We start from the raw sequence: 27675 nt of genomic DNA on the forward strand, positions 1-27675 counted from the left end.
AGTCCGGAGGTATTCTCACACGAGCTAAATGTAGATCCAACGTTCAGACCAGTAAAGCAGAAACGAAGGAAACTGGGCCCGGAACGGGTTGAAATTGTTAACAAAGAAGTAGACCGCTTACTAAGTGCAGGGTAGATACGCGAAGTGAAGTACCCTGAGTGGATCGCAAATACAGTAGTGGTAAAGAAGAAGAACGGGAAGTCGCGAGTTTGCGTTGATTTTACCGACCTGAATAAAGCATGTCCTAAAGATAGCTTCCCACTTCCGCACATCGATAGGCTAGTCGAGTCCACTTCGGGCCACGAACTGATGTCCTTCATGGATGCTTTTTCTGGTTACAACCAAATCCTTATGAACCCGGATGACCAGGAAAAGACCGCATTCATTACGGACCGCAGGATTTACTGTTACAAGGTGATGCCTTTTGGGTTAAAGAACGCCGGTGCAACCTACCAGAGGCTAGTAAACCGAATGTTCGAGCACCAGCTCGGAAAAACCATGGAAGTTTACATTGACGACATGATGGTAAAATCTATTAAAGTGAGCTCGCATCTCGCGGATTTGAAAGTTTTCTTCAACATCTTGAACCAGTTCGGGATGAAGCTTAACCCCACGAAGTGCACCTTTGCAGTCCCATCATGAGAGTTCCTGGGATACATCGTTACAGAACGAGGAATTGAAGCAAACCCGAGGCAAATTAACGATTTGTTGTCAATGAGTTCTCCTAGGACTTTACGCGAAGTGCAACGTCTTAACGGACGGATCGCCGCCCTGAACCGCTTCATCTCCCGGTCTACAGACAAGTGCCTCCCATTCTACCAGTTGTTGAGGAAAGGGGGGAAGAACTTCTTATGGGATACGAAGTGCGAAGAAGCATTCGCTCAGCTGAAAGCTTACCTGTCTGAACCTCCGGTCTTGGCTAAACCTGAGTTCAGAGAGCCACTTTTCCTTTACGTAGATGTTTCGGACAGCGCAGTAAGTGGAGTCTTGGTTCGGGAAGAAAGGGGGGAGCAGCGACCAATTTTTTTATGTCAGTAAGTCGTTTACTGGGGCAGAGTCCAGGTATCACATGATGGAAAAATTGGCCTTAGCAGTAGTTACTTCGGCAAGAAAACTGCGATCTTACTTTCAGTCTCATACAATCATAATCCTAACGACGCAACCACTTCGGACGGTGTTGCATAGTCCAAGCCAGTCTGGGAGATTAGCTAAATGGTCTGTCGAGCTGAGTGAATACGACATCGAGTTCCGGACTCGAACCTGTGCTAAGGCACAAGTGCTGGCAGACTTCCTGATCGAACTCCCACTAGCCTCTACGGTCAATGACAATATCGAGGTCCCATGTACATTGCATGTAGATGGCGCATCTTCCGGATCGGGAGCAGGAATTGGGGTCCGTCTCACTTCTCCTACTGGAGAAATAGTCGAGCAGTCATTTCGCTTGGCTTTCAGTGCATCAAACAATGAAGCCGAATATGAGTCCTTTCTCGCTGGCTTACGCCTCGCAGTAGGGATAGGTGTCTGAAAGCTCCGAGCTTTCTGCGATTCGCAGCTAGTCACCAACCAGTTCCTAGGAGCATACGAGACTAAGGATGGGCGTATGGAGTCTTATTTATCCGCAACTCGGGAATTAGTAACTAAGTTCGAGGATTTTGAAATCACTAAGATCCCACGAAGTGAAAATTCCGCTGCGGACGCCTTAGCAGCTCTGGCGTCAACTTCGGACCCTCCAATGACAAGAATCATCCCCGTCGAAGTCATCGAGTTTCCTAGTATTCGACTAGAGAGCTCAAACGTAGTCACCCGGGCGAACAAAAAACAATTGGCTGCTGAGGAGGCAGCTTGCATGGCAGCTTTAGATTCTTTGCCGCAGAAGGACACAGCTCCCGTCATGCCTCCGGTCGAGCAAGAAGCAAATCAAACTCCGGAATCATCGAGCTCACCAGTCGACGACTAGGCTATTATCCCGCACTCCACTACGGGCAGTACGAGCACTAACAATTGGGGGGCAGGAGACTGGCGGAGCCCGATCTGGGCTTACTTGGAAAAAGGGGAACTCCCAACCGACAAATGGGCAGCCAGGAAACTCAAAATTGTCAGTGCACGGTATTGCATCCACAACGGAGTACTCCTACGTCGAAGTGTAGCTGGTCCCTATCTAACATGTGTTGCTGGTAAGGAGCCCTCGATGCTGATGCGAGCTGTTCACGACGGTCCCAATAGGAATCACTCCGGAGGACGGACTCTGGCCTTCAAAATTAAAAGGCAAGGCTATTTCTGGCCTACTATGGTTACAGACGGCGAAAACTATTCTCGAACTTGTGAGAAATGTCAAAAGCATGCCCCGTCAATCCATCAACCTACCGAGCTCCTATCGTCGGTGTCCGCACCTTACCCATTCATGAGGTGGTCCATGGACATCATTGGCCCTTTACATCGGGGACCAGGAGGAGTTCAGTACGTGCTCACTCTTACTGACTATTTCTCCAAGTGGGTAGAAGCAGCAGCCTACGCGAAACTAACGAGTGAAGAAGTAGAGCAGTTCGTGCTAAAAAGTATAATCTATCGCTACGGCGTTCCTCACGAAATTGTCACCGACAATGGTCCACAGTTCATCTCCTCGCAGTTCGAAGGGTTTTGCGCGAAATGGAAGATTCGACTCAATAAGTCAACTCCTTGTTATCCGCAAGGTAATGGACAAGCCGAGGCGATGAATAAGGTCATACTAGCTAACTTGAAGAAACGGCTCGATTCTCGCAAAGGGCGCTGCCCGGACGAGCTGCAGGGCGTTCTTTGGGCAATCCGAACAACACCCCGCCGGGCCACTAATGAAACACCTTTTTCCCTCGTTTACGGAGTCGATGCTGTAGTCCCAACCGACATAGAGGTTCCTGGAGTTCGTACCTCGCTAAACCCACTCCGAGCTGAGGAGAATGAGGAATTTTTACAGGATACCCTCGATACTATCAATGAGCGTCGGGATCAGGCCTCAGTTCGGATCTAGGATTACCTGAACGCAGTAACCCGGTATTATAATTCCAAAATCCGAGGCAGGCCCTTGGTGAAAGGTCTACGAAAACACCGAGGAGATCAATGCAGGGAAGCTGGGAATCAACTGGGAAGGACCGTACAAGATTACTCGCGAAGTCCGAAATGGAGTTTATCAGCTCGAGGATTCAAAGGGAAAACCAGTTCCGAGGTCCTGGAACTCTTTACATCTTAAACTCTTTTACAGATAATTTAATTGTATGGAACTACGTTTAGCTTGATCCCGATAAGGGTACGTAGGCAGCCCGTTTCGGGTCCAGTTATCCATATTAATAAAATCAAAAGTTTCCGAAACTTTTTATGAACAATGGTTCACAAAAAAAAAAAAAAAAAAAAAACCCTAAGTACTCACACTTCGCGAATCGAAATGGATGTAAGCCAAGGTTCAACTTCGCGAATTCTAAACCGAAGTACTCACACTTCGTACCCAGCTTTACTTATCAAAACTGAAGTCCTCACTTCGCACTTATTTCGCTCGTATCAGTTAAAACCAAAGTTTGCAGAAGGTAAAAATTATTATTCCCAAAATACGCGAGTACGGAGTGGTCACCACGACTCATAAACTCCAAAATAAGTTCAAAAAGAAAAACAACAAACGGGGGGGCAACTTGTGCCAAGACACCCCCGGAATAAAAACTATTGAGTAGGCAGAGGAGGATCCGATGCCACTTCGGAGAGGACCAAGCCCATCTCTGCAAGCTCCGCCTCCGACCTGGTATTCGCCAAGAAGTCGTCCATCCCCTGCTTTGACATTTGTCCGAGATTAGTGCCGGACTCGTCGATTGTGACGCTCAAAGGATGTTTGTCGCACAAAAGCTCGGGCGTATCCGTCAAAAGGTCTGAAAATGCAGAAAGGTCGAGGTCACGGGGAGTTACCTGCGAAACCTCTCTGTCAGCCTCCTCCTCATCAGCTCTCAGAAGTCCGAGCTCAGCTTCCATATCTTGGATCTCTCCCCTAGAGATCTCCTCGACCAGCATCCGGTTAGCCCTGATCTCAGCGGCTCAGATATTGGCCGGAGCTAGCTTCTCCCTTTCCTCGAAAGTGATCCTCACTTCCTCAACCAAGGGGCGAAGAGCTCGCCTCATTGCCTGCCTCTCCTCCCTCCGTACACTTTCAATTTCGCAGCTGTTGCCAGCCTCCAGAAGTTGATTACGGTGCTCGATTTCGTGCAGCCTGTTCTTCGCCGCCTTCGCATCTTCAGCAGCCTCAAAGTAAAGGTCCCCCGCCTTCTTCAATTTGTCCCGGAGGTCTTCATTGGCAACCCTGAGGTCAAGCACCTCTACCTCAGCTCTCTTCATCCAAGCTCGGATCTGTTCGGCCTTCGCCACGGTGTTGGCATTTTCGGCTTCCAACTTGGAGTATTCCGCCACCTGGGTTTCCAGGTTGGCGACTCTCTCTTTAAGAAGGCTCACCTCGGAAGATGAGGGGGAAGCGAACAGTTGATCCTCGTAAGATGCCACCGAGGAGTTAAACTCGATCATCAGCTGAGAAAATCACGGCTTGTTAAAAACGATGAAGGTGGTAAAGTAAAGAAAAACAACGAAAGGGTGTAGGCGTCACTAACCTCACCAATTTTGTCCGCGAAGCGGAGGAAGTTTGCGCGGTTTAGTTCGGACATGTCGGCTAATGCCGGAATCCGAACTCCAGGCCGAGTATAGCTCCTCATCAGGTCGGCTGGGGACGCAGGGGGAGCTGAAATATTTGAGCAACGTTATTCAACTCAGTACCCATCTGAAAAAACAAAAATGAAACACTTCGGGCTATCGTTACCTCGGGGGGAAGAACACAGTTCCTTCGAAGGTAACCTCCCGGAGGAGACTCCGGATTCTTTTGAAGGGGGCACTTCCCTAGATCTCCTTTCCGAGGAGGGATCCCGTTTAATTCGCCGAAGCATTAGTCTCAAGATCCGATTTGAAAGAGAGCTTCAGTACAATTCTCGCTGCTTAGCGAAATGAGGTACAAAGCACCTTTCCGCTCTTTCCTTTGCATATGCTGGTTTGGAATCTTTCTCTTGGTATGACGTTTGAAACCCCGCAATCAAGGGACCAAGCTGATTGAGTCAGTACACTTGACGTATGCTTCTAGAAAGAAAAAGAATGAGATTCAGCTCTGATCACCACCACCGGATGCATTTTTCTTGATCTTCTCGGACTCCAGTAAAGTTTATGCGTTGGGCCTAGAAAGCGGTAAACGTCAGCAATGAGTGCTACGATTGTATTAAATTCTTCTTCTTGATTGGGGAAAGTCCTTTACATACTAAGACGCACCAGATCTATGATCCCTATTTTCTACAGAATCGTCTAGCGAGAAAACTCTTTCACTAATCTTTCTTCTTGGCACTTTCGGTCTTCTGCAGAACAGTAGCATTGCATCGTCAATTCACAATTGATGTGGAGAGCTTGTTCAAAGAACTCGAGTCAACACGCCGCTCTGCACCTTGTGTGAGCTAGACGAAGAAAGCACAAAGTACTTACCCTACATATGCAGGAAAGAAAGTGAACTATGGATACCATAGCTACTCGCTTTTGGCGTTCCTTCATAGATCTGTAGATTTCACCCCTCCACACGAAATTTTTCGAGCTGGACCTAATCCGGTCGTCCCTCGATGAACTAGTCCGGGCTCGGCTCTTCTCGCGGGAAGATGAGGAAGTCTCGGGTTCCATCCTCTTTTTGGACGAGTCAGTTCGATGGGAGCTGACTCCACCAGAAGGCTTCTTTGTTGACGGGGGGGGGGGGGGAGCTGCGATCTCCTGTGGCTCGTCACTAGAATCAGCTATGACAATCACGGGGGGTTCAGATGAATCGGTCGCACCTGCGAGGAGCTCGGAAGGGCCAGCAGGGGACGCGGGAGTCCCGCCTACCTCAGGGGCGGACGAACCGGAATTCTTGGTAGGAAGGCGAGCTTTGCCCTCGGCAAGAGCCGCCGCCATGTTTAGCTTTGCCTCCTTCTCAGCAAGTCGACAAGCCCTTTCTTCTCTATAGTTCATCTCCGAAGTGCTTATGGGGTCGGAGCAAATGAGAGAACGTTCTCTGAGCCTCACCGTGGACTCCCTAATCCTTTCACATGAAAAGGAATCCCGGGCGATCTGGCCCTGGCTACAGACCCTCGAGAAAATCTCGCAAAAGGTAGGGCAAATCAACCCGCGCTCGAAGTAATCTGAGATGGAAACGACAAAGGGTAAGAAGCAAAAAAAATATATATATATATATTGAGTTTCTACCTAGCAAAGAACACCATTCTACCAATTTTCGAAGTCCACTTCGACACGTGCGAACTCGAGAGGTGACCAAAGGTGAGTTCGTTAACCGGGAAAAAGAAGTAAGACTTTCGCCATTTCTCGTCCTTCTCGGGAAGGTCATCAAAGACCTTCAGCCCGGAGAGCGGACTGACGTAAAGCGTGCCCTTGGTACGACCTGTTTTCACCGTGTAAACCTGAAGAAAGTCGGCCAGGGATAGCTTGTAATCGAACTCCTCCCCCAGAGTCTGGAGACACATTACGGTTCGAACGAAGTTCGGGCACATCTGGGGGAGAGCGAAGCCCAGTTCGAACATCATCTTTACGATGAGTTCGGGAAGGGGGAACAATAGTCCGCACGCAGAGAAAAATATCTCAAACGCGCAACAGTAGCCCGGAGGAGGATTCTCCGGGGATTCATGAGCTTCCGGGAACCTGATCTCGATCTCAGGCAGAATCCCGGTGGATCCTCTAAACTTAGCTATATTCTCCGCAGAGAGAATTGACGGTTGATGGGGACCACAAACACCCGAAATCAAAGGTTTCACGGTTTTACCCGATGAGGACTTTGGAGGAGACATGTTTTCCGGGTAAAAGTAGTGAGGAATAGAGGGGGGTCGAAGAACTTTCCAGCGAAAGCAAAGAAACCAACAGAAGAAAAGAGAGAAAAATGCAGGACAAAACGAAAGCAAACTGAGAATTAAGAGTAGGAGGGAGAAGTTTGGCGAGTTTACCTTTATACACGGAACCAATGAGTAATGATTACCTGGGGAAGCGAAAGGTCTCGGACCGCTTTTCCTCTCTCTTATAGCTTACACGCTTTCTGGTGAGCCCCAAGGCTTGTTCGGGAAGGCAAATCTCATCATCACCACGATCAAATCGTGGGGATATGGGGAATATTCAGTTTCCCGAAATCGATCGCTTGGAGATCAAAAGTCCCCCGAACTGCTCAGCTCGGAAGACTTGGGGGGCAATTGTTGTACCCATGATTCGTCATCTCGGATAACAGGCAGAGGGCCTGGGCCGGGCACGCTACGGGCCAAAGGTGTAGCACTGGTCGGCCCATCAGGTCCAGAGAGAGGAAGAGAGCGCGGAGAGGCGTCATATTAATCAGCTCGCAGCTCGAGCTCGGTCAAAGATTCCAGCATTCAAGTGGATTAATTAGGACGCGAGAATCATGTAAAATTAATTACGCATTAATTGGGTAATTAATTTGTCTGTATAAATATGTAAGTGGGGAGTCTTTGAAAGGGATCAAACATTTTTTGGTTCTCAGACAGTAATATACAATTTTAGCATTCAAAACACTCCTTTTTCAGTTCGGAACTCCCAACGGTGATAAGCTCCTCCTCACATAAATCAGTTCGGAAGGAGAGAACACTTCTCACTATCCACAGGTAGTTTGGTTTGGATTCGGGAAGAGAGTAAAACCCAATCAGATTTAATATCTCTGAGGTTCGGATACCCGAAGGATAACTGAACTAACCTGAACATATGTATGTATAAACCCTATATGCCTAAAAATCGTTAATCTTTGCTTTCGCTCTTTTATCCACATTGTCAAAGAGAAACCTGTTATAACCTGTTCAGCTTCCCAACTGCAATTTCGAGGTTGTTTTTTTCTCAAAAGTGAAAGAGATAAAATCAGATTTCATCCCCAATTGTTAAAGTTCGAAGCCCCAACTCGATTTATCGCATCATCTCCTCCTTCTGAAGCTTCACGGAGGAAATCACAGGTTCTTACTCATCTTCTCACTCTTCGTCTTCTTGAATCTCATCTATCATCTTAGTAATTGATTAATGTCTTTAGTCATACGGCTGCTTATTCTTAGTGTTGCATGACTTAGTTTGAGTTGATTCTAGTTTATCTAGTTATTGTCATTACGTTGTTTAGTGTTTGTTTATCTCTCTCCTTATCTCTCTGTTTTGTTTAGCTTTCTGTTTTGTTCTAGTTAGAACGGATTCTAGTTTATTTCTTCGTTTGTTTAGCTCTCTGTTTTGTTCTAGTTGGAACTAGTTCTAATTTATTTCCTAGTTTGTTTAGCTCTCTATTTTGTTCTAGTTGGAACTGGTTCTAGTTTATCTCTTAGTTTTGTTTTAATTTATCTATATGTTTGATAATGTAGTCTATGTATCTGTATTGTTCTAGTTTGAACTGGTTGTTAAACTACTACTTATGATCTCTAGATGGATTCATCATCTCCAAATTAATTTTGATGATGGAGAGAGAGATACACACGAAGAAGAAGAGTTTTGAACACCTGAGTCTAATCGAAGGGGCACAAGGAATCAACTCGAAATAGCGGTACTGTTGTGGATGTGAGTCTAAGAAACCTGATCCTAAGACCCCAAAGACTCTCACCCAAGATCAAATGGCAACACAAGTGAGAGGGACAACCATGACAAATGTAACTGCAACTATTATGGAAAGATATTAAATTGTCCAACAAAATCAGGTACAAAAGCCTTGTGAAATCATCTTCTAATATGCAAGGCATACAATACATGGGAAGAAGGTCAAGATCCTAGTGAATGTCAACATGTTATTAATAAAGATGAGAATTTACAAACTGGAAAAGTGTCTGAGCATGTTGGTGATAGGGGAGTTACCATTATCGTTTATAGAATGAATGGCACCTAGAAACTATTGCAACAAGGTGATTCTTCTATCTTATTTTGTGGCTTGCTTTAATATACATGATTCTAACTGATAACAAGATTTTCACCTAGGGTATCAATTCCCTATGCAGTTGTGGTACAAAGGGTTATCAATCCAAATGGTTGTTGTTAACAATTAGAATGCAATCAGAACTATGAAAGTCAAGCCAAGCAATAAAAGGGCTTTTGTCTAACAACCTAATATGAACAGAAATAAAAAGAATAAATCAAAGAACTACTCGACTGAGGTACACGATGCAAGCAGTCTAGTACCAGATCGAGTAGGTGATCGGGTGACAAGAAAATAAGAACAAAATTATGAACAAATCGAGGCTCCACACCATGATGATGATCGCGTACCAGATCGGGTTTGTGGTCGAGTTAAAGATAAAAGCTTAAACAATCAATATATGAAAGCTTCTAAGGATGGGGTAATTGGTTCATAATTATTCCTAATCAACCTAAAATGTTTTACATGTCTCAAGCAATCTATTACCTAGACAATGAATCTCTAATCCTTGCTAATCCACTATTGTGGTATAAGCAATCAACCTTAATCACTTCTCTACCCAACTCTCATTGGAGAAACATGATCAAGCAGGCATTAAAATCCGATTAACTATTGCCAATAAATCCCTTACTCATCTAATCTCTTAGGCTAAGTGGACAAATCTCTGGCATTAGTTGATTGAAGCATTTCATCGAGCACCTCTCAGTGCGGAAACGCCTAGGTTCTAATCTAAACCTCTCGTTAAGAACACTAATCCAGAAGGGAAATCTCGTCAAAAAAATCAAGCTAAAACATCCTAGCCGGTCAAGAATACATACTAGCCTATCCCATCCCTAGAAACTTTGGTACACTACTTAGATCTTATCACAAACGAAATGACAATGGAGATGAATAAGAATTGCATTGAAAAATAATGAGTTTAATCGATAACAATAAAGAGCAGAAAGTAGAATTACAAAACTAGAAGAAGAAAAAAAATACTAAAAACAAATCTCTCTAAGAAAGTATGAAAATCGGCTGGAAATCGCTTGTATAGCTATCACTCTACCAAGCAAAGAGTCACTCACAACTAATATATGAGTTTCTTTTGTAACCGATACTATTTTTTATAAACTATTTTCAATCAATTCTGATCATTAGCTTCATACTCTTACTAAATTTGTAATTCATTTTTATTTCTATTCACAGGTACACGTTATATTGTTGTAACTGCGTATTACATTGATAAGTATTGGAGTTTAAAGAAGCTAGTTATAGGATTCAAGTATGTGGCAGTTCACAGAGATAAAACAATCGCCAATACACTTACAGACGTTCTTGCTGAATGGGGAATAGAAAATGTGTTTACTGCGACTATGGATAAGAACTGCAAAAAGTATTGCTCTAAGTCTGTTTCAGTCTGCTTCTTTTTAATATCAGAGGATTCTCTGTTGATGGATGGAGATTTTATGCATGTGAGATGTGTGATAACTCTCTAATTTACATGTTTTTAGCATCCTTTTTTGTCCACATTTTGCATTGTTCATACCTCTAACTTAGCATTTTTAGGTCATTCACTGTAGGAATTCACTTTTAGAGCATTTAGGGTGTTGCATTTATGCATTTGCATATTTTGGATGAAAACAGGTGCTAAAGAGCCAAAAATGGGGAAAAACAAGGACAACTCGAGCATGTACCCGAAGGAGCCATCGAGCTGCAAGAACAAGTCCGAACCCCAACACGATCAAGGAGGATCCAAGAGCATGTAGAGCAACCCGAAGATCCACCCGAGGAGTAACCCGACTTCACCCTCGTGTACCCCATCGAGTAGATCATCGGGCAGGTCTGGGAAGCTAGGTCAAATGGGTTTCCATATATAAACCCCCTCTTCCCCTAGCTTGCAAAGGAGCACGCCGCAGACCCTCAAACCAGAGAGCGAGAGCTCCTGTGAGAGGACTGAGCGACTCAACATTTTTCTTCTTGTTTTGCATTTTTATTTTGTAGTTTTCTTAGATTTCTATCCTTTACTTTCTCTACTCTACTCTATCTTTTAATACAATGTCATTTTCATTCATTTTGATTGCCTTGTTATTCGCTTCTATGTCCGAGTAGTGTAGTAAAGTTTCTAGGGATGGGATAGATGATTTTGTGTTCTTGATCAGTTAGGATGCTTTAGTTGATTGTAAATGATTGATAGATTTCCTTCTAGATTGGTGCTCTTCATGTTGTCAACAGACCGAAAGGTTGAGATTAGATCTAAGGCGTTTACAAATGCTACAGGTCGAAAGGAGTAGATAAAATGCTTGATTTAGCCAATGCTAGAGGTTTACTTAACTCTGAGTAACAAAATTAGATGAGTTTAAGTCTACTGACAATAATGAATCGTTCTTAATGTCTGCTTGTTCATATTGCTAGTGCAACAGTGTGGTAATGTATTCAAGGTTGATTGTTGCTAGTGCGAAAGTGTGGTGACAAGGTCTTAGAGGTTCATTGTCTAGGAAGTAATTGCTTGAGGCATGTAAGGCATTCGTACTGGTCTAGAACACTTAGGATTCGATTACCCCCACCCTTAGGAACTTTCGTATTTTATTTATTTGCATTTCTTTCACTTACTCGACTACTTCGAGCTGTTCATATCTCACTTGCATACTCGATCACCCCACTCGATCCTGTACTCGATTGCTTGCATCAAGTGATTAGGTCGTGTGGTTTACTTGTTTATATTCTTTTACTTTGTTTATTTTAGGAATCGTTAGAACCAAAACCCTAATTGCTTGGCTAGACTTGCATTGTTCTGATCATATCCTTTCTGCTAGCAATACACAACCATTTGGATTGATAACCCTTTGTACTACAACTGCATAGGGAATTGATACCCTGGGTGAAAACCTGTCTATCAATACGCTAGACATATCATAAACTTGACAATGAAAGATAGAATAGCTGAAATTGATGATAGTGTGGCTGCAGTCCCCAATGGAATCTCATATGTTAAATCAAGAAAAAATAGGAGGAAGTCATTTCAATTGAGAGTAGAATCTGGTAAGTTTTCAAAGGGAAGTTCGCCACTAGATGTCTGCACGAAATGGAATTCGACATTTTTGATGTTGATTAGGGCATAAAAAGTTCAAGGAGCATTTGTAACATCCGCCTTCAAAAATTGGGATTGTGGGATGCAGAGCAAACAAAAGGATTGAATTTTAATTGATTTTGGTTTAATCTAATTAAAACAAAAACCCCTAATATCCTTCATAAATTTGATGACTCTTCTTTTTTTTTTGCTATTGTCGACATTAATATCAGAGAGAGAGAGAGAGAGAAAGAGAGAGAACTCTTTGTTATTTGGTGTAAAGGAGGAAGAGAAGGAGATCAAGCTTTATCCTTAGAGTAAAGAGAGAAACAGAACTGTCAAGGTTTGGGAGAAGGAGGATCCGACTCTTCAAATTGTTTGGGAAATGATAGGGTTGTAGCTAAGAAATTTTCGTAGACTCTCCTTTTTACAGAAGTGAATTTGAGTTAATATTGTAGGAGATATCGGCAGTTTCATGGGGCGTTTCTTCTCAGTCGCGGATTGAGACCAGCAGATGATTCGGGCTGGATTGCTGAATCTTCTGAGATCTGGTCATCCTGATATTTTGTGGGAAGCTTCTGGACATTTGGACCTTTCTTTTCACCAGAGGGATTGAAAAGTTAACGCTTCGTTTTGATTTCTTGGTTTCGCTTGTGAGATTGTTCTTTTCTGTTTTTCCTGGCAGTTTGTTTTCAATGTTTGTTTGTTGTTGTGATTGGTTGTAGGAGCGAATTTGGTTGTTTTGGAAATTGGAGAGCCTCTCTTTTTGTTGTAGTTATTTTCGTGAATCAATTGTTAAGGTGAGTGCGTGACCATGAGTTTATCTATGCGATTGGGTTGTATGACATGTTTTGTGTGATGATGTGTAGGTGTGGTGAATGTGTTATTGGGTGTTCTGTTATATTTTATTTGTGGTTGTACTCTTAATTAGCTTGTGTGTATAGCTAGTAGAGGGGAGGATCGCCTCAATGGGTATTTCTGGTAATACTCATGCATCTCATTGTGTTTGTGGTGCAAGTAGAGGTAAAGTGTGACCATGGGATCATGGAAATGAAGAGGAGGATGTTCTAGGGACTTTGTTTTTATGTTTTGGTTTCTGGTAGGTTGTTAGAATTGGAATGTTGTTGTTAGAACCATGGTTTAAGTTGTTAGCTTTTGGTCTATGAATCTAATAATTGTTGGTTTATTATTATTTGTATTTTCCGCTGCTTATTCTGTGATTTGAGTTTCTGGTTATTTAAATAAATATTTTGGGTTATGTGTTTATTATTTATGATATATATATATTTAGGATATATTATTTATTATTCAAAAAAAACGGATAAAGTTGTTTCAACATTTGATAAGATGGAGTTTGAAGATAAGCCTTATAATGATCATTTCTTAAAGACTGAGAATGGAGTAAAAAGGATTGGACCTCCTAAAAGAGAAGATTGGCAAAAGGTTGAAATGTTAATGAAGTTTCTCAATGTTTTCTATCATACAACATTGGTTGTAACCGCCTCTACTACTTTCAATGCATATGAGTACTATGGTGAGATAGTTAACATAGCAGTGAAACTACAGTTGCTTTGTTATAGTCTTGATAATGACGTGAAAGTAAATGAGGAGAAGATGTTTACCAAATTTGACATGTATTGAGATTGCCTAAAGAACATAAACAAGATGTTGGTAATTTTTAGTATGTTAGATCCGAAAAAGAAGATGTAGTTTGCAAATTTGTGTTTTGTGGAGCTATGTGGGGAAGAGAGTGTAATACTAAGGTGTTGTAAGATTCAGTTTTGAATATCATATGTGATATGTATAAAGAGTACACTACAAGACACAATGCAACAACAAATGAGGACTTTTCTTAGTCTCAGTCTCAGTCTTAGTCTCAGAATACTCAAGAGGGGCATTCAGACCCGAGTATTTGACTTGATGGATGATGAGTTTGATGGGTACAACCCATTGGAACAGAAGCGTGATACGTTGCTAAGAAGGATTGGAGTTAAAAACACAAATTTATTGGATACTTATCTCAGGGAAGAAGTAGAGAATCCTGACTTGATGATGGGAACTGAGTAAGATGTACTCTCTTGGTGGAAAGTCAAAAGTGGCAAGTATCATATTTCATCTCTGATGGCTAGGGATTTATTTACTATGCAGGTGTCAGCAGTTGCCTCTGAAAGTGCTTTTAGCACTAGTGGAAGGATAACAAACTGATATAGAAGTTGTCTAACAGACTATATGGTTGAGATTTTGATGTGTACGGAACATTAACTAAAGCAAGACATTAAGTTTTGAAGAAAAAATGGTTACAAATGCGCATAGTCTTGCAGAATTTGTGTTTGAAGATGAGCTTCAAAGAGGTTCATTTCTTATCTCTCTATTTGAAATTAACATTGCTTACAATCTGAAATTTTATAGTGTTAATTCAAAAACTTATCTCTCAGTGTTTGTAATTTTCTTTTTCAGAGTTTGAACCCCAATAGAAAAACCTTAAGTGATTAAATGCCACAGGGAACAAGCAAGAGAGGAGTGTAGAACAAATTAAATATATTTTGGATTTCTCTTTATTTTGGAATACTTTAATTTCTCTTTAGTTTGGAAGACTTTTATTTGGTTTGACATTCAGTTCAAGTGTTTTTAACATTCAAGTTAAGTGTTTAACTTTCAATTTGAATGTATAAACTCGATTGGGTTCTCGGATATCTGATTAACCCGAACCCAAAGGAATCCAATTCGAACCCGACCCGAAAGGATAAAAAAACCCGAAAGGATTCTATATTTCTAAACCTGAAAACCCAAAACCCAAAAACTCGAACCCGATCGGTTTCGGATACCTGAATGCCAAGGGCTACTCGAAGTAAGGCCCATAAAGTAAAGGTAAATGCAGAATGAATTCATAATAGACGTTAAAAATAATTGTGGAATCTCGCCCTGGGAAAAATAACCAAACCGATTTTTCCGAACCAAACTGAGATTTGGACAAATTTGTTTGGTCAGTGTTTCTTTGTTTGGATAATTCGGCACAATTTCTGCAGAGACTTCAAGTATGTCTTCTGGTCGGTTCGGTCGGGTTACCCGAACGGATAACCGATAACCGAAATTTGTGGGTTACTAAATAAAAGTTTTTGACCCCTAATCTCATATTCTCTCTTCGATAGCCGATAGGCCCGGCACATTCTTGTTCACTCTCTCGATTTTTTCTCCAATTTTCGTTACATCTTCTTCTTTTTCCCTTTGATTTTTTCTCAGTAAACTCCAAATCGTGGGTCGAAGTTTCTTAGTTCGTTGAGTTCCTTGTTTGAATTCAAAACGCAAAAGTTAGAAGTGTAAGTTCTTACTCCAAATCTTTTGAATCGGGTTTATTTAGGGTTCTTACTTCTATTTCTCCCTTTTTATGTTGAAATTGATATAAAATTTCGATTAGGAGTTTATATGCTGTTGAAATTAATTTAGGGTTTAGATTTGGGATTTTGATTTCGTTCAAATTGATTTAAGGATTCATTTAGGTTTGTTTTTTGATAGAACTAAAACTATTTACCGATTTATGTTTGATTTTGTTACTAACAGTCTCATATTTGTTTAAGTCTACATATTGTTTCTTTTCACGACGACAATGATGAGTTCATTGATGAAGAGGAAGTAGTGGCACAACCTGATGAAGCTAGAAAGAGGAAGAGGGGATCAACTGGAAAATCAAGTTGCGATGTTCCACTAAAACCAAGGAAAAGACCTGCTCGTAGATCAGTAGTATGGGCACATTTCGTTGAGATTTGAGAATGTAGAATCTGGAGAACCAGTCAGCAACTGTCGGTATTGTGGGCAGGAGATTGGTTGTGACAACAAAAAAACCGGAACAACTCCCATGAAGAATCACCTGGACAGATGTAAGTTGTTATTGTCTTATAAAGATAGTGGTTCTCAGTCTTTTTTTTTGCTGTCGATAGTAGTGGTTTAATCACAACAACGAAGTATGATAAAGACTTGTTAAGAAGGTCAGTGAATGAGATGATTTAACTCAATGAGCTGCCTTTTTTGTTTGTGGAATCATCGGGGTTTAGGAGATTTTGTTTCAATGTACTGCCATTGTACACAGTTCATTGTAGGAAGACAGCAACCACCGACATTTTCTCAATGTACATACAAGAAAAAGATGTACTGAAGAAGATGTTTGCTTGTGATAACAAGAGAGTATCTCTCACCACAGATATATGGACAGCTCCTACTACTTCATGGAGTTATATGGTGGTGACAGCTCATTGGATTGATACAAATCGGGTGTTGCAGAAGAGGATTACAAGCTTCAAACTGTCACAAACCATAAGGGAGAAACCATTGCTGCATAGCTTAGTCAGTGTATACAAGATAGGGGAATTGGGAGTGTTTTTATAGTGACAGTTGACAATGCTAAGGTTAATGATAAAGCATTAAGGTTGATGAGAGATGCTTTGAGACTGAAGGGACCTCAGAAATTAGTTCGAGATGGTGCATATCTACACATGCGTTGTTGTTCCCATATTCTTAACTTGATTATGAGAGATTTTCAAGCTTTAGTGAATGAGAGTGTACTTGCCATTAGTAACACATTAAAGTATGTTATATGATCGACCCCAAGGCTGAAATGCGATTTATGTTTATGAAGGTAACTAAAGGGAGTGTTACAAGGTGGAATTCGACATACCTTATGCTGACATCTGCTTTGAAGTTTAGAGATGCATTTGATAAGTTGTTGGCAGAAGATAAATTGTACAATGGTGACTTCATGGAGACAGAAGAGGAGGGAGAGAAAAGGATTGGGCCTCCAACTTATATTAGCTGGGATGAAATTCACAGGTTAGTAAAGTTTCTGAAATTGTTTTTCAATTGCACTTTGGCATTTTCAGCATCTAAGACAATGACCTATTTACTTTGCTACAATGAGATAATCATCATAGATCAACATCTCATTTCATTAAGCTACCATAATGATCCGCTCCAACAGAAACAAGCAATGGCCATGAGGGCTAAGTTAAAAAGTATTGTGATGGACTTCTCAACATGAATCCATTAGTGATCATTGCAATTTTCTTTAATCCAAGGAATAAGATGCAATTTGCATTTGTTTGCTTCGACAAGCTCTACTGTAAAGACAGCAAGGAGAGTAAGCATCTAAGATCCTCAATTAAGATTGTCATGAAGAATCTGTATGAAGAGTGTGTCTCTAAGCAAAGCACTTCTTCTCAATGTGGATCCAAGAGTGATAAGGGGGATTCTGAACAAGCAAGTGATGTGCTTTTTTATTTGTCAGATGATGATGGGTATGACAGAGAGTTTCTATATTCAGAGATGGAAACTAAAACTGCGTATAAGAAAGCTACTAGCGGGGTAGACATATACTTGATGGATAAACGTGTGCCACGTATGAAAAATGTCTTGGGAATGGATTATGGTGTGCTATCATGGTGGAAGCGTAATAGTGTGAAGTTTCCTATATTGGCTGAGCTTGCTAGGGATGTGCTTGCCATTCAAGTGTCTTCAGTTGCTTTTGAGTCAGCATTCATTAGAAGTGGGAAAATTTTAGACCCTTATAGAAGTTGCCTAACACCCAATATGATTGAAGTTTTGCTTTGTTTACAACAGTGGCTGAGAAACACAATGGATGCTAAAAATATTGCAAACTTAGCTCAAATGCTTGAAGAATTGGAGTTCCATGACTCGCTAGGTAATCATTTACGGTTTTGAATATGTTTTTACATTTTTTTCATTCAGTTAATGTGGCTTTAAGACTTAACATATTCAAGCTTATGAATATTTGTTTCCTTGTGTAGCTTCTCCTTCTTTGGACCAACCTCGGGCTGCTGTGTGAGTTGTAGGTGTGGCTAGAGACTCATTTGTAACTGTAGGTACACTTGGCTTTTACAAATCTTTTAATTCATTATCAAATTCTTTGCTTCAGTGGTAATTCAATAATTCTTGTCTCTTTGTATATCTTGTTGCAGCGATCATACAATCACAATGGCTAGGAAATTATCTATGTATCTATATTTCCACTCTTTCTACTTTATGTTATGACTTGAACGTATTATGTACCTAGCTTATTCCCTCTTTTTGAACTTGAAGTTTTTATTTGTTTGAACATGAACTTTTTATGCTGCAAGATGAACTGAACTATTGAGTATGAACTTATTTGTAATTAAGACCAGCTCATGTATGTACATTTTGCATGATTTTTGCTAATTTATGGTGTTCATCACTTGTAATACATTTCAATTCAGAAGCAACAATCAGTAACCGAAATAACCGGTAACCAAACCATCTATTAATTCAGTTATTTTCGAAATAATTTCAAAATTCAATAGATAACCGATAACTAAAATAACCGACAACCGAACCGAACCGAAACAATCTAACCGAATTCGTAGGACTAGTGTAACCAAAAGAAACAACATAATAGTGAATCATGAGATTGGATAACTGCATTAATTGCTCGTTTTTGTATAAATACAAAATCTTGTACATCCAAAAGGGCCAATCACTTTTAGGATTTTTTTTTTTCTTTTCACTGGAAAGATATTTTTTATTGAAGATACACGGCATACAAACCGAGCCTAAACAAAAGGCCCACAACATGAGTATTACAGGATAAGGACAAGCCCGTATGAGCCCAACAAGAGCTCACCGACATTACATCGAAAGCCAAGGGAGTTTTTAGCTTTTGGTCTCTATCTTATACACGTGTCAACTTGAGAATACAACCGCAACACGAGTTGATGAGTCATCGGAAGAGAAACCGAGATCAACTTTCGTCGCCGACGAGCACCAAATCCGGTGAGGGAAACATCGCCGAAACAACGCGCGAATAATCCTTGTTTACCACCGAAATAGATCTGAAAGGAGCTCAACCAAAAAAAAGCGACATAAAGATATCGTAATAAGCTTCGGAGAATTCTTCAATCCTTTAACCGGAGACATAATTGCTTGATCAATTTTCTGCAAATCAAGGTTTCTAAAGACACAAGCTGGAGATTAACCTTAAGCCAAACACACCTAAAAACTAATTACCAACTCAAATCCATAGAATTTATTAAAAACACACAAAAAGACTGAAACCAATCGGTATAAAACCGATCGAGGACGAACAAGGATAAGAACCGGCCAAACCTCTTATGGAAACTAGATTTGTCGGACAGACACCGGCTTTCCCCACTAGTAAAGCTGGAAGATACCGGGCAGAAACCCGAAACACTCGGGACAGCTAGATGGAATCACGAGAAGAACACGACAATGGAAAAGCCATGTTTACGGCGATACCAGACTTCATCCAGACACAAAAATCGACAAAACATGTCAGACAGCGAGAATAGAACTGCTAGATGGAATCACAAGAACACGACAACAGATAAGCCATGTTTACGGCGATACCGGAGTTCATCAAATATAAGAGCCTCTCTCTCTCTCAAAAATACTAAAGAGAGAAGAGAAAGAGTTTTTTCGTTCTGATGCACTTTTAGGATTAATACACACAACTTTTTAACCATTTGAACTTTGTCGATTTAAATTATATATTTTTATTTTATTTGTTCTTCATTTATTATCATTTTTAAGGAATTTAATATCTATTTGTTCACTAGGATACTTGAGTGTGGGATCTGGTACCCATCTCCTAGTTTTTAACATAACACAATTTAGAACAAATTATGATGTTTTATATTAACTAATTAATCTGATCATACTTAAAAAAAAAAGGATTTCAAGAATTTTATTAATTATATTTATGTGAAAAAAATTTAAGTACCAATTGAGGAAAGTATTAAATAACCAATAACAGAAAATTATATTAAATTAATACGTTTTAATTATAATATGCAAATTATCAATCTATTCTAAAATATAAAATAAAAATACATTAATTGAATAAATTTGAGTACTTTATGAGGGAAAATATTCTAAGTAAAATAAATATGTGGCAAAAATAAGATTAACATTTTATCTACCAAGTATTATAACATTACTTAATTTTTAAATATAACTTCACAATTTGAATCTCATAAAAAAAAAAAAACATTAAAACATAGTCACATACTTCGTGATTTGTCTTCTGCTATAGCAAGCCACCGTCACCCTGAGGAGAAAAATAGAACTTGGATCGGATCTTCGCCGGCGTGAACCAGCAGCTGGTTTGCTCTTCTCATCTTCGCCTGAGTTCAGGTTTGTTTCTTCTCTCGTACTCTCTCTCTCCCTCTCTCCGTCTGTCTTGGTGTCTTTGTCTCTCTCTCGGTCTCTCTGTCTCATGGGTTTGATTATTGATTTGGTTTCTCCTTTAGTCATTTAAATCTCGAAGTGGGTTTCAGGTGTTACGGATTGAATCGCTGCAGCTATCGTGATTTTTGGGTTTTGAAGTTTTTTCTGGGTTTTGATATCTTAGAAACAAATTGACTCTGGGTTTTGATTTTTGGGTTTTGTTTTTTTTTCTGGGTTTTTGATATCTTAAAACTGTTACCCTCAGTGTTTGTGTATCTATGTGGCTCGTTCTCTTGATTTGGGTTGTTAAACAAAATATTATAGTGACTGATTTGGGTTGTTCTACAAGTAAGTAATCTTCTGTTTTCTTTTTCATTTGCCGGTGATCATCATGTTTGGTGGTGTATGTCAAGTTTTCAGCAATTGTATAGGAAACTGGATTGCTCGTTAGTTGTTAGATTACTTGTGTTTGTTTTAATGTTCATCATGTTCTTATGCTCTTTGTATAGACCCGACACTTGTGTGATTCCTCAAGCATCTCCTTATGCTTCTGAATTTCTTTTTCCATAACTAAAATTCTTCTTTGTGACAAAACCAAAGGACTCTATCTGCCTTGTTAAGGCCACCACTTTCTCACGTTCATATAATGGTTGGAATAGTTATTTTTTGGATTCATTAGATATAACTACCTCGTGCCTAAAGTCAAAGTTTTTTTCACTAGGAGCAAAAGGAAGTCGTTGTGTCCTTTTTACATTAGAGGGTAGGTGTTGTGTTCTTGAATTCCACCAATGATAAAAGCCAAATCCTATTTATAGAATTATTTTGTTTTGGTTGAACTTGAATGATGGAATGTGATAGTATCGTAATGGAATTGTGATCCTATTGTGACAAGGTCTGTTTCAGTTTCCTAAATTCAGTATTGCTCAATCTGAGATGGTTGATTTTGGTGAAATCAGAGATTCAATTGGATTCCAAAATCGTGATTGACCTTAGATTCTGGAGCTGGTTTCTTTGATTCAATCTGTTTTTTTTTTCGTCTCTTTGCTTGGATCTGAGTATTTTGATTATAAAATTGCTGTTGTCAGATCAGATATTTTATTTTTGAAGATGGGAATGAGCAAAACAGAGATCAGTTTGCGGAGATTACTTTCCGTTGCACCTAATCAGCAAAATCAGTCAAAGCTTTTGCATGTATGTTCCTTTTGGATCTTCTTCTTCCTCTTCTTCCTTGAAGCTTAGAGGTAAATTATTTTGATGTTCATGTGTATTGTATGTAACATGTGTAACAGTATGTTGCTACTTTGAGGGAACTATTAGAACAACTCTCCCTAGAGAAGACGACACCTCAAGGCCTTCCCAGGTGGTTACTTAACTCTTTTGATTTGATTAAAAGATTTCTGCTTTGGAATTCTTATGTCGACAAGAGCTATTATTAATCTCTTTCTAGGATTATGTGTATAAGATATTCGAATTGAATTGCTTAACTTCTCCTTTGATCTCTTGTTGTCCAGTGTTACAAAGGCTAATAAGGTGAATGAATACTATGAAAAGATTGAAGCAATAGCTGCTCAATTCGTAAGTCATCTAAACAGGATTAGCTGTTCTTTTCTATTTCTAGAGCTAAGACTTTAGGAGAGTAACGTGTGTTAATATACATTTATGCTCTTGCTATTATGATGCATTTGGTCTTGAGGAATTGTTTCATGTTTCTTTCTTTCTTTCTTCCCCATGAGTTTAGTTTTAGGAATCCACAGTTTGGTTTGTTCCTGCAACTAGTATCAAATTATTTCCCCTAAATTTACAGCCCGACGCAGAGGTACCTCATGAGCCTTTTGCAAAGGGCTTTACCAACGAAAGCTCTCCAAAGTTAGAAGACGATACTCCAAGCCCCACTTCGCCACAGCTGAGAAGAAGAATAGTGTAAGATTAATACTTGATTCACATGCCTTATCAACTTGTAAATTCTTTGGGCCTTTATTTCTTACCAGCTTCCTAGATTGATGCAGGTCTACAAGGTCCAAGGAGCAATGCTATGATTCCGCTGATGCTGATACATCAAAACCAATAAAACTAGACTCTGCAGCTCAAGCGCACATTGACAAGCACAGGTATATTCATCTATGAACTAGAAACTTATGAACTTAATATGATCAGTCTATGTACTTTCCTTGTTAGAACGAAAGTTTTCGCTATGAGTAAAGCTGTACTCTTTTGAATTCAAGTTGAATTTGCCACTTCATGTTCTCGTCGGCGATTCGTTTAATGACATAAAGCTTCAAGAGGATCTAACCGATGAAATGGTGGGACTTGCAAGACAACTCAAGGAGAGAAGTCAAGCGATAAGCCAATCTCTACAAAGTACAGAAAAGGTGACATGTTAACCACTTCCTTACGGTACCCCATTATCTGACATTGCATACTATCAACATCAATGGGATAAGAGAAGAATCTATATTTTGGTTCATATGTTTTTTTAACTGGCTTCATTGGTCCTAACATTTGTTCGTTCTCTCTTTGGTTGTGGATTCATTAACAAAAGATACTTGACTGTACCGAGGAGGCCATTGAGCAAAGCTTAGCGAGCACAGGACACACAACCACAAGAGCCACAAAGATTTATTCACAAAGCTCGAAGACAAGTTGCTTCCAGTGGCTCTTGATCTTCGCCATGACATGTGTGTTCATAATGGTTGTCCTGTTGATCCGAGTCACATAGAAAATTATTCAGAATGTAAACCAAGTTTTAGTAACAAATTTTGAAAAACTACATTTCAGTCAACTGTTTTGTTAAATTTAAGGTGCTGTATAAGTTTAGAGTTGGATATGTGAAAGCTACTTTGTTAAGATAAAGCGATTCTTGGTTTACGATTTTTTGTTCCGTGAGAAATTGTAATTTGACCGGTTTTCTTGTATGAGTCCATGATGAAGAAAGATAGTGATGAATCAAAGTATGCGACTTTCAAAAATTATACTATAATAGCATGAATCATACTCTTGTTTTGGTAGGATGCAGAATCATAATCTAGTACCAATTAAACTCGCCGAATCAAAAAAAAAAGTTTCTTGAAGAAAAATTATTCCAATCATTATCAAATTTAGTTTCTTATATTAAGAAAAAGGAACATAAATAAAAAAGCTTATAACAATAACAAATAGAAACAAATATGGTTTTACTAATAATTAATGAATACGAGTGTATCATCACATGACGATGTCTCTTCTCTTTCCTTTATTCCATCTCATTCATCCAGCCTACCATCCTCGTCTTATTCTTTTTTGCTTTTTTTTTCGCAAGTTATGAAGCGTTCCACTGATTATATCATGTTTTTACCAAGAAAACGAAATTGAAACCGAAGGAGAATCCAGATCGGAATTTTCTTTTTTTTTTTCTTCTTTTTTATCTTTAAGATTTCATCTTCTCCAACTTTATTGCTTAGATCGTCATCATGTATGTGTTCCGAGTCGAATAATTGAATGTCGTTGTAGTTTGGCTTAGACGGTGTAGTGTTGGTTAAGATTGTCGATGTCAAGACCCTTGAGCTTCACTACCGACTCAACGTGGCCTTTCAGAGTGTGCACTTCTCGTAGCCTGCATGCACCACAACAAAACACATTTTTCACCAATCTTGTAAAATATGTTTACGTGTGGATCATTCGAGTGATCATTTTTACGTACCTAGCAACTTCTGCACGTTTCTTAGCCTGTTCAGCGATCTCAGAGAGCTCGGTGTAGGTTGCCGTGTCTTCGAACATTGACTCTGGTGGTTTAAGCCCGTGAAGCGTACGTTGAGCTAGAGCCCATTGGGCCTCTCTCTCTCCCCTACCGTAGTCTTTCTTGGTTGTGAATGCGGTCTTCGATTACAAGGGGCAAAATTAAATACAATGTCAATATTTATATATATACATATACGAATCAAGAATCAAGATTTAACTCACACATACCCTATTTTCAATCATGTTGTTCCAAGCTTTGCCACTAAGGGTATAGCGGGTGATAAACTTGAGGATATCAAGCGGAATGTATGTGACGATACTGTAAATCCAAATGACTCCACACCATCCCCATCCGCAGCCTTTGATTCTCGCGAATTCCCAATGTGCATAAGTAGCTATTAAGGTTGCAATCTGTTATAGTGAGAAGAAAAGAAAAAGAAAAAAAATTAGTCGAGAGAGAGATATCAGAAATGTGTATGTGTGAATACACATGACATACCAGTTGGGCAACAAAGAAAGCAATAAGAAGAAGAAGTCCAGGGCGTTCCACAAAGGACCAGCTCCTTGATCGAGTGACAAAGATGAGAGCCTGACTAATTATACTGACTTGCAAATACAAAACTGCTATTAACTCCTCGTTTTTGCCTTGTAATGACCTTACTCCAAATTTATCCTACACACACCAACACCAAGATGAATTTATATAGATTATAATAATTAAGTAAATTGTAGTAGTGTTGTATCTAGTACCGGGAAGAAGGTGGTGTCATGAGCTAGCCAGAAGAAGACAACGGTAACGAGAGCCATGTACGTCCCAAGAACAACTCCAGTAGCAAAGATCTCCTTAAGTTTCCATGAGTCAGGAATTGGGGAAGGCTTGACTCTATCCTTGGAAATGGTCATGATGGTACCGTCATTTAGGATTGCAATAATGAGGACCATGAATGGAGAAAAGTCAAACTCCCAAATAAGAGCCACAAGCATGAAGCCTAGGACTATACGGATGGTAATGGAGACTGCATAGATTGTGTAGTTCTTCATTCTTTGAAAGATAGCTCGACTAGTGAGCACAGCGCTGACTATGACACTAAGACCTGGCTCTGTCAGGACTATATCTGAGGCGCTTCTTGCGGCATCAGTTGCATCATCCACTGCTATACCGATATCTGCCTTTTTCAGTGCTGGAGCATCGTTGACACCATCCCCGGTCATACCTACAATATGTTTCCTTTCTTGGAGTTTCCTTACAATCTCATACTTGTGCTCTACGCAAGATCAGAAAATTTTAGAATTTGATTAGTGAGATCAAAGGAAAAGTGAAATTTGAGGTTGATTACTATACCAGGAAAGACTCCAGCGAATCCATCAGCCTTCTCAATGAGCTCATCGACAGGAACTCCGCCCGTGGTGTCATCTTTGTTTTCAAGTAAAGAAGAGGAAGGATACATGTTTGTTCCCATTCCAAGCCTACGACCAGTCTCTTTACCAATAGCCAATTGGTCTCCAGTAATCATTTTAACATTCACACCAAGATCAAGAGCTCGTCTAATGGTCTCTGCACTGTCATGTCTTGGAGGGTCAAAGAGTGGCAAAAGACCAACAAACTCCCACGGTGTTCCTGCACTCTCTTTGTCCTTGTCGGGAACCGTCTGCCGTGCAACCCCGAGTGAACGGAGGCCACGCTCAGCAAACTTGTCAATGATCTCATGTGCTCGTCTCTTTGTCTCTCCTTTGAGATCACAGAGTTCAATTATCTGCTCGGGAGCACCTTTGCTGCATCTATGCCACTCTCCATTGCTATCAATGTAAGTGATCGCGGTTCGCTTTTCTACCGGATTGAAGGGCAAGAAATGCACTTCAGTTATTCCAGCTCTTGCCTCTTTTGGATCACCCAACATGTTAACAATGGAAGTATCGATGGCATCTTGATTCTCTATTCTTGAAGCCCTAGCTGAAAGTAGTATCACAGTGTCCTTGTCTGCGTCTTTGGGGAATACCTGATGAAACACAAGAAACCACAATATTTTAATTAATATTCCAAAAAAAAATATAAATAAATAAATAATGAAAAGATTCGTCCTCAAACCTCAATTAAATTCTTGTCAACTGTAAGTTTGTTAAGAGTTAGAGTCCCGGTTTTGTCGCTGCAAAGAACATCCATACCAGCCATTTCTTCGATGGCGGTCATTCTTTTGGTGATGGCACCTTGTTGAGACAACCTATGTGATCCAATAGCCATTGTCACGGACAACACAGTGGGCATCGCAATTGGGATTCCTCCGATGAGAAGCACAAGAAGATTGTCGATTCCATCTCTATACTTGCGATGCTGGATCGGATACATTATAATTACCTCAATCAACATTCCTATTCCGATTGAACAGATACAGAAATTACCGATGGCGGTTAGGACCTGAAACATTTAGAGGCCATATTAGAAATGATCGCTTGCACCGCAAGGAAAATTAGTTAGAGGCGGCCATATAATACCTTTTGAAAGTGTCCAACATTGTTAGTACTGTCAACAAGGTGAGCTGCCTTCCCAAAGAAGGTATGCACTCCAGTGGCAATGACAACAGCCTCGATCTCACCTTGTTTGCAAGTGGAGCCAGAGAAGACCTCATCCCCCGGGTGTTTAGTGGCTGGCAGAGATTCACCGGTAAGAGCAGATTGGTCGATCTTAAGAGGATCACCTTCAAGAAGACGAGCATCTGCTGGAACAATATCACCCAACTTGATGCTGATTAAGTCACCTGGAACTAGAATCGCAGCCTCTTGCTCTCCCCATCTCCCATCTCTTAATACCTTTGTTTTAGGTGCAAGATTGGCCATGAGAGCCGCTGCTGCATTACCGGCATTGTTCTCCTCAATAAAACTGATGGTCGAGTTTATGATGAGCAAACACGTGATACCAACAAAGTCTTGCCAATCCGGTGGCCTTCCACCACCGTTTGCCAGCACAATTGCCATGATTGCCGCCGCTTCCATCACCCATGAAAGAGGGTTCCACATAAACCCCAAAAACTTTAGAAATTTGTTTTCTTCCTTCTCTTCTAGTTTGTTTGCCCCAAATATTTGGAGTCTGTTTCTTCCTTCCTCTGATGACAGACCTTCCCGTGAACATTTTAGCTGTTGGAACACTTCGTCCACCGGAATTTTCTCCTGTAATACGTACGTACATTCATGGTTTAATGCTTTCTAATAACAATTTAATTGTGTTTTAATGTTGAAACAATAATAAGATAAATGGTATATTAACAAATAACAACAAACACTAACAAGATCAACGTTCTCCTTCTTTATTTCTTCCCATGAGATATCAGCAGCCATGATGAATCACAATGATGAGAAACAACAGTTTTCACGAAGCACGACTTCTTTAGATAGAAAAGTAAAACTCTCCTTATTCTCTTGTCAAGTGTCTTAAAGAACAAGAAGAGTAAAAGCTATAAGAACTGGGATTTTTCTTTAGTTTTGTGATTTGATGTTAGGACAAAGAACTGGTATATATACACTTAGACAAGTGGCTTGTATGTATTTCATAGTTTGTGGCAGACCTTAAACTGAGGAGTTTTGACAATGCGTGTGTGTGTTTTGAACTGTTTTAATGCCTTTTCTTTTGCTTTCCATATTTGGTTTTTTTTTTAGTTTGCTTTTCTCACTTTAAAATAAAAGAATAGGAGAAAACAGATTACTTGCATTTCTACAAATAGAAAACTAGCATTCACTAATATTTAACACATTATAAGTT

The 27675-nt window shown here is 40.1% G+C and overlaps 4 protein-coding genes and 1 long non-coding RNA gene across 12 annotated transcripts; 2 read left to right on the forward strand and 3 right to left on the reverse strand.

The window, feature by feature from the left end:
• The first annotated feature begins 714 nt into the window (after window positions 1-714).
• Window positions 715-1957, forward strand: LOC147950083 (uncharacterized). The gene is made up of 3 exons (XM_087512196.1): window positions 715-975; window positions 1133-1507; window positions 1553-1957. The coding sequence occupies exons 1-3, from the start codon at window positions 715-717 to the stop codon at window positions 1955-1957; spliced, it is 1041 nt and encodes a 346-aa protein (XP_087368322.1).
• A 2093-nt stretch (window positions 1958-4050) lies between these two features.
• Window positions 4051-6866, reverse strand: LOC109125448 (uncharacterized). The gene is made up of 4 exons (XM_087512205.1): window positions 6293-6866; window positions 5862-6206; window positions 4614-4741; window positions 4051-4533 (listed from the first exon to the last, which is right to left on the reverse strand). Exons 1-4 carry the CDS (start codon window positions 6864-6866, stop codon window positions 4051-4053), a joined length of 1530 nt encoding a protein of 509 aa, XP_087368331.1.
• Window positions 6867-18578: 11712 nt separating this feature from the next.
• On the reverse strand, window positions 18579-19649 carry LOC104773262 (uncharacterized). Its single transcript, XR_765055.3, has 2 exons — window positions 19131-19649; window positions 18579-18856 (listed from the first exon to the last, which is right to left on the reverse strand). It is a non-coding gene; the product is annotated as an uncharacterized LOC104773262 (long non-coding RNA).
• Window positions 19650-19957: 308 nt separating this feature from the next.
• Window positions 19958-23122, forward strand: LOC104773263 (uncharacterized). Of its 8 annotated transcripts, none has more exons than XR_015563403.1 (8): window positions 19958-20177; window positions 21296-21401; window positions 21500-21570; window positions 21722-21785; window positions 22015-22130; window positions 22217-22318; window positions 22484-22579; window positions 22750-23122. XR_015563403.1 is itself a non-coding variant. In XM_010497841.3 (8 exons), the coding sequence occupies exons 2-8, from the start codon at window positions 21318-21320 to the stop codon at window positions 22924-22926; spliced, it is 714 nt and encodes a 237-aa protein (XP_010496143.1). In that variant the 5' UTR covers window positions 20090-20177; window positions 21296-21317; the 3' UTR covers window positions 22927-23122. The 8 variants fall into 8 exon arrangements, 2 of the variants coding, with proteins under 2 accessions (XP_087316885.1, XP_010496143.1); XR_015563419.1 differs by having other exon boundaries at window positions 20003-20177; window positions 22433-22579; XR_015563425.1 differs by having other exon boundaries at window positions 20005-20177; window positions 21301-21401; window positions 22433-22579.
• A 147-nt stretch (window positions 23123-23269) lies between these two features.
• On the reverse strand, window positions 23270-27429 carry LOC104773264 (ATPase 6, plasma membrane-type-like). Its single transcript, XM_087460746.1, has 9 exons — window positions 27204-27429; window positions 26415-27086; window positions 26011-26337; window positions 25267-25921; window positions 24675-25189; window positions 24424-24597; window positions 24153-24335; window positions 23887-24062; window positions 23270-23799 (listed from the first exon to the last, which is right to left on the reverse strand). The coding sequence occupies exons 1-9, from the start codon at window positions 27252-27254 to the stop codon at window positions 23703-23705; spliced, it is 2850 nt and encodes a 949-aa protein (XP_087316872.1). The 5' UTR covers window positions 27255-27429; the 3' UTR covers window positions 23270-23702.
• Window positions 27430-27675: the final 246 nt, after the last annotated feature.

The sequence above is a fragment of the Camelina sativa genome, chromosome 1 (assembly GCF_030686135.1).
Source record: "Camelina sativa cultivar CO46 ecotype springtype chromosome 1, ASM3068613v1".
Classification (NCBI taxonomy): domain Eukaryota; kingdom Viridiplantae; phylum Streptophyta; class Magnoliopsida; order Brassicales; family Brassicaceae; genus Camelina; species Camelina sativa.

What these genes read in the sequence shown, in the direction of transcription:
- LOC104773263 (XM_010497841.3), top strand. Translation starts at nt 21,318, where the DNA reads ATGGGAATGAGCAAAACAGAGATCAGTTTGCGGAGATTACTTTCCGTT. An exon ending in ACACCTCAAGGCCTTCCCAG is followed by an intron (nt 21,571 to 21,721) that starts GTGGTTACTTAA and finishes CTTGTTGTCCAG; the next exon opens with TGTTACAAAGGCTAATAAGG. An exon ending in CTCTACAAAGTACAGAAAAG is followed by an intron (nt 22,580 to 22,749) that starts GTGACATGTTAA and finishes CATTAACAAAAG; the next exon opens with ATACTTGACTGTACCGAGGA.
- LOC109125448 (XM_087512205.1), bottom strand. Translation starts at nt 6,866, where the DNA reads ATGTCTCCTCCAAAGTCCTCATCGGGTAAAACCGTGAAACCTTTGATT. An exon ending in GAAGTGGACTTCGAAAATTG is followed by an intron (nt 6,207 to 6,292) that starts GTAGAATGGTGT and finishes TTTCCATCTCAG; the next exon opens with ATTACTTCGAGCGCGGGTTG. An exon ending in TCGCGGACAAAATTGGTGAG is followed by an intron (nt 4,534 to 4,613) that starts GTTAGTGACGCC and finishes TGATTTTCTCAG; the next exon opens with CTGATGATCGAGTTTAACTC.
- LOC104773264 (XM_087460746.1), bottom strand. Translation starts at nt 27,254, where the DNA reads ATGGCTGCTGATATCTCATGGGAAGAAATAAAGAAGGAGAACGTTGAT. An exon ending in ATTCGCTGGAGTCTTTCCTG is followed by an intron (nt 25,190 to 25,266) that starts GTATAGTAATCA and finishes GATCTTGCGTAG; the next exon opens with AGCACAAGTATGAGATTGTA. An exon ending in AAACGTGCAGAAGTTGCTAG is followed by an intron (nt 23,800 to 23,886) that starts GTACGTAAAAAT and finishes TGGTGCATGCAG; the next exon opens with GCTACGAGAAGTGCACACTC.
- LOC147950083 (XM_087512196.1), top strand. Translation starts at nt 715, where the DNA reads ATGAGTTCTCCTAGGACTTTACGCGAAGTGCAACGTCTTAACGGACGG. An exon ending in TAGATGTTTCGGACAGCGCA is followed by an intron (nt 976 to 1,132) that starts GTAAGTGGAGTC and finishes TCTTACTTTCAG; the next exon opens with TCTCATACAATCATAATCCT. An exon ending in TCGCTGGCTTACGCCTCGCA is followed by an intron (nt 1,508 to 1,552) that starts GTAGGGATAGGT and finishes TGCGATTCGCAG; the next exon opens with CTAGTCACCAACCAGTTCCT.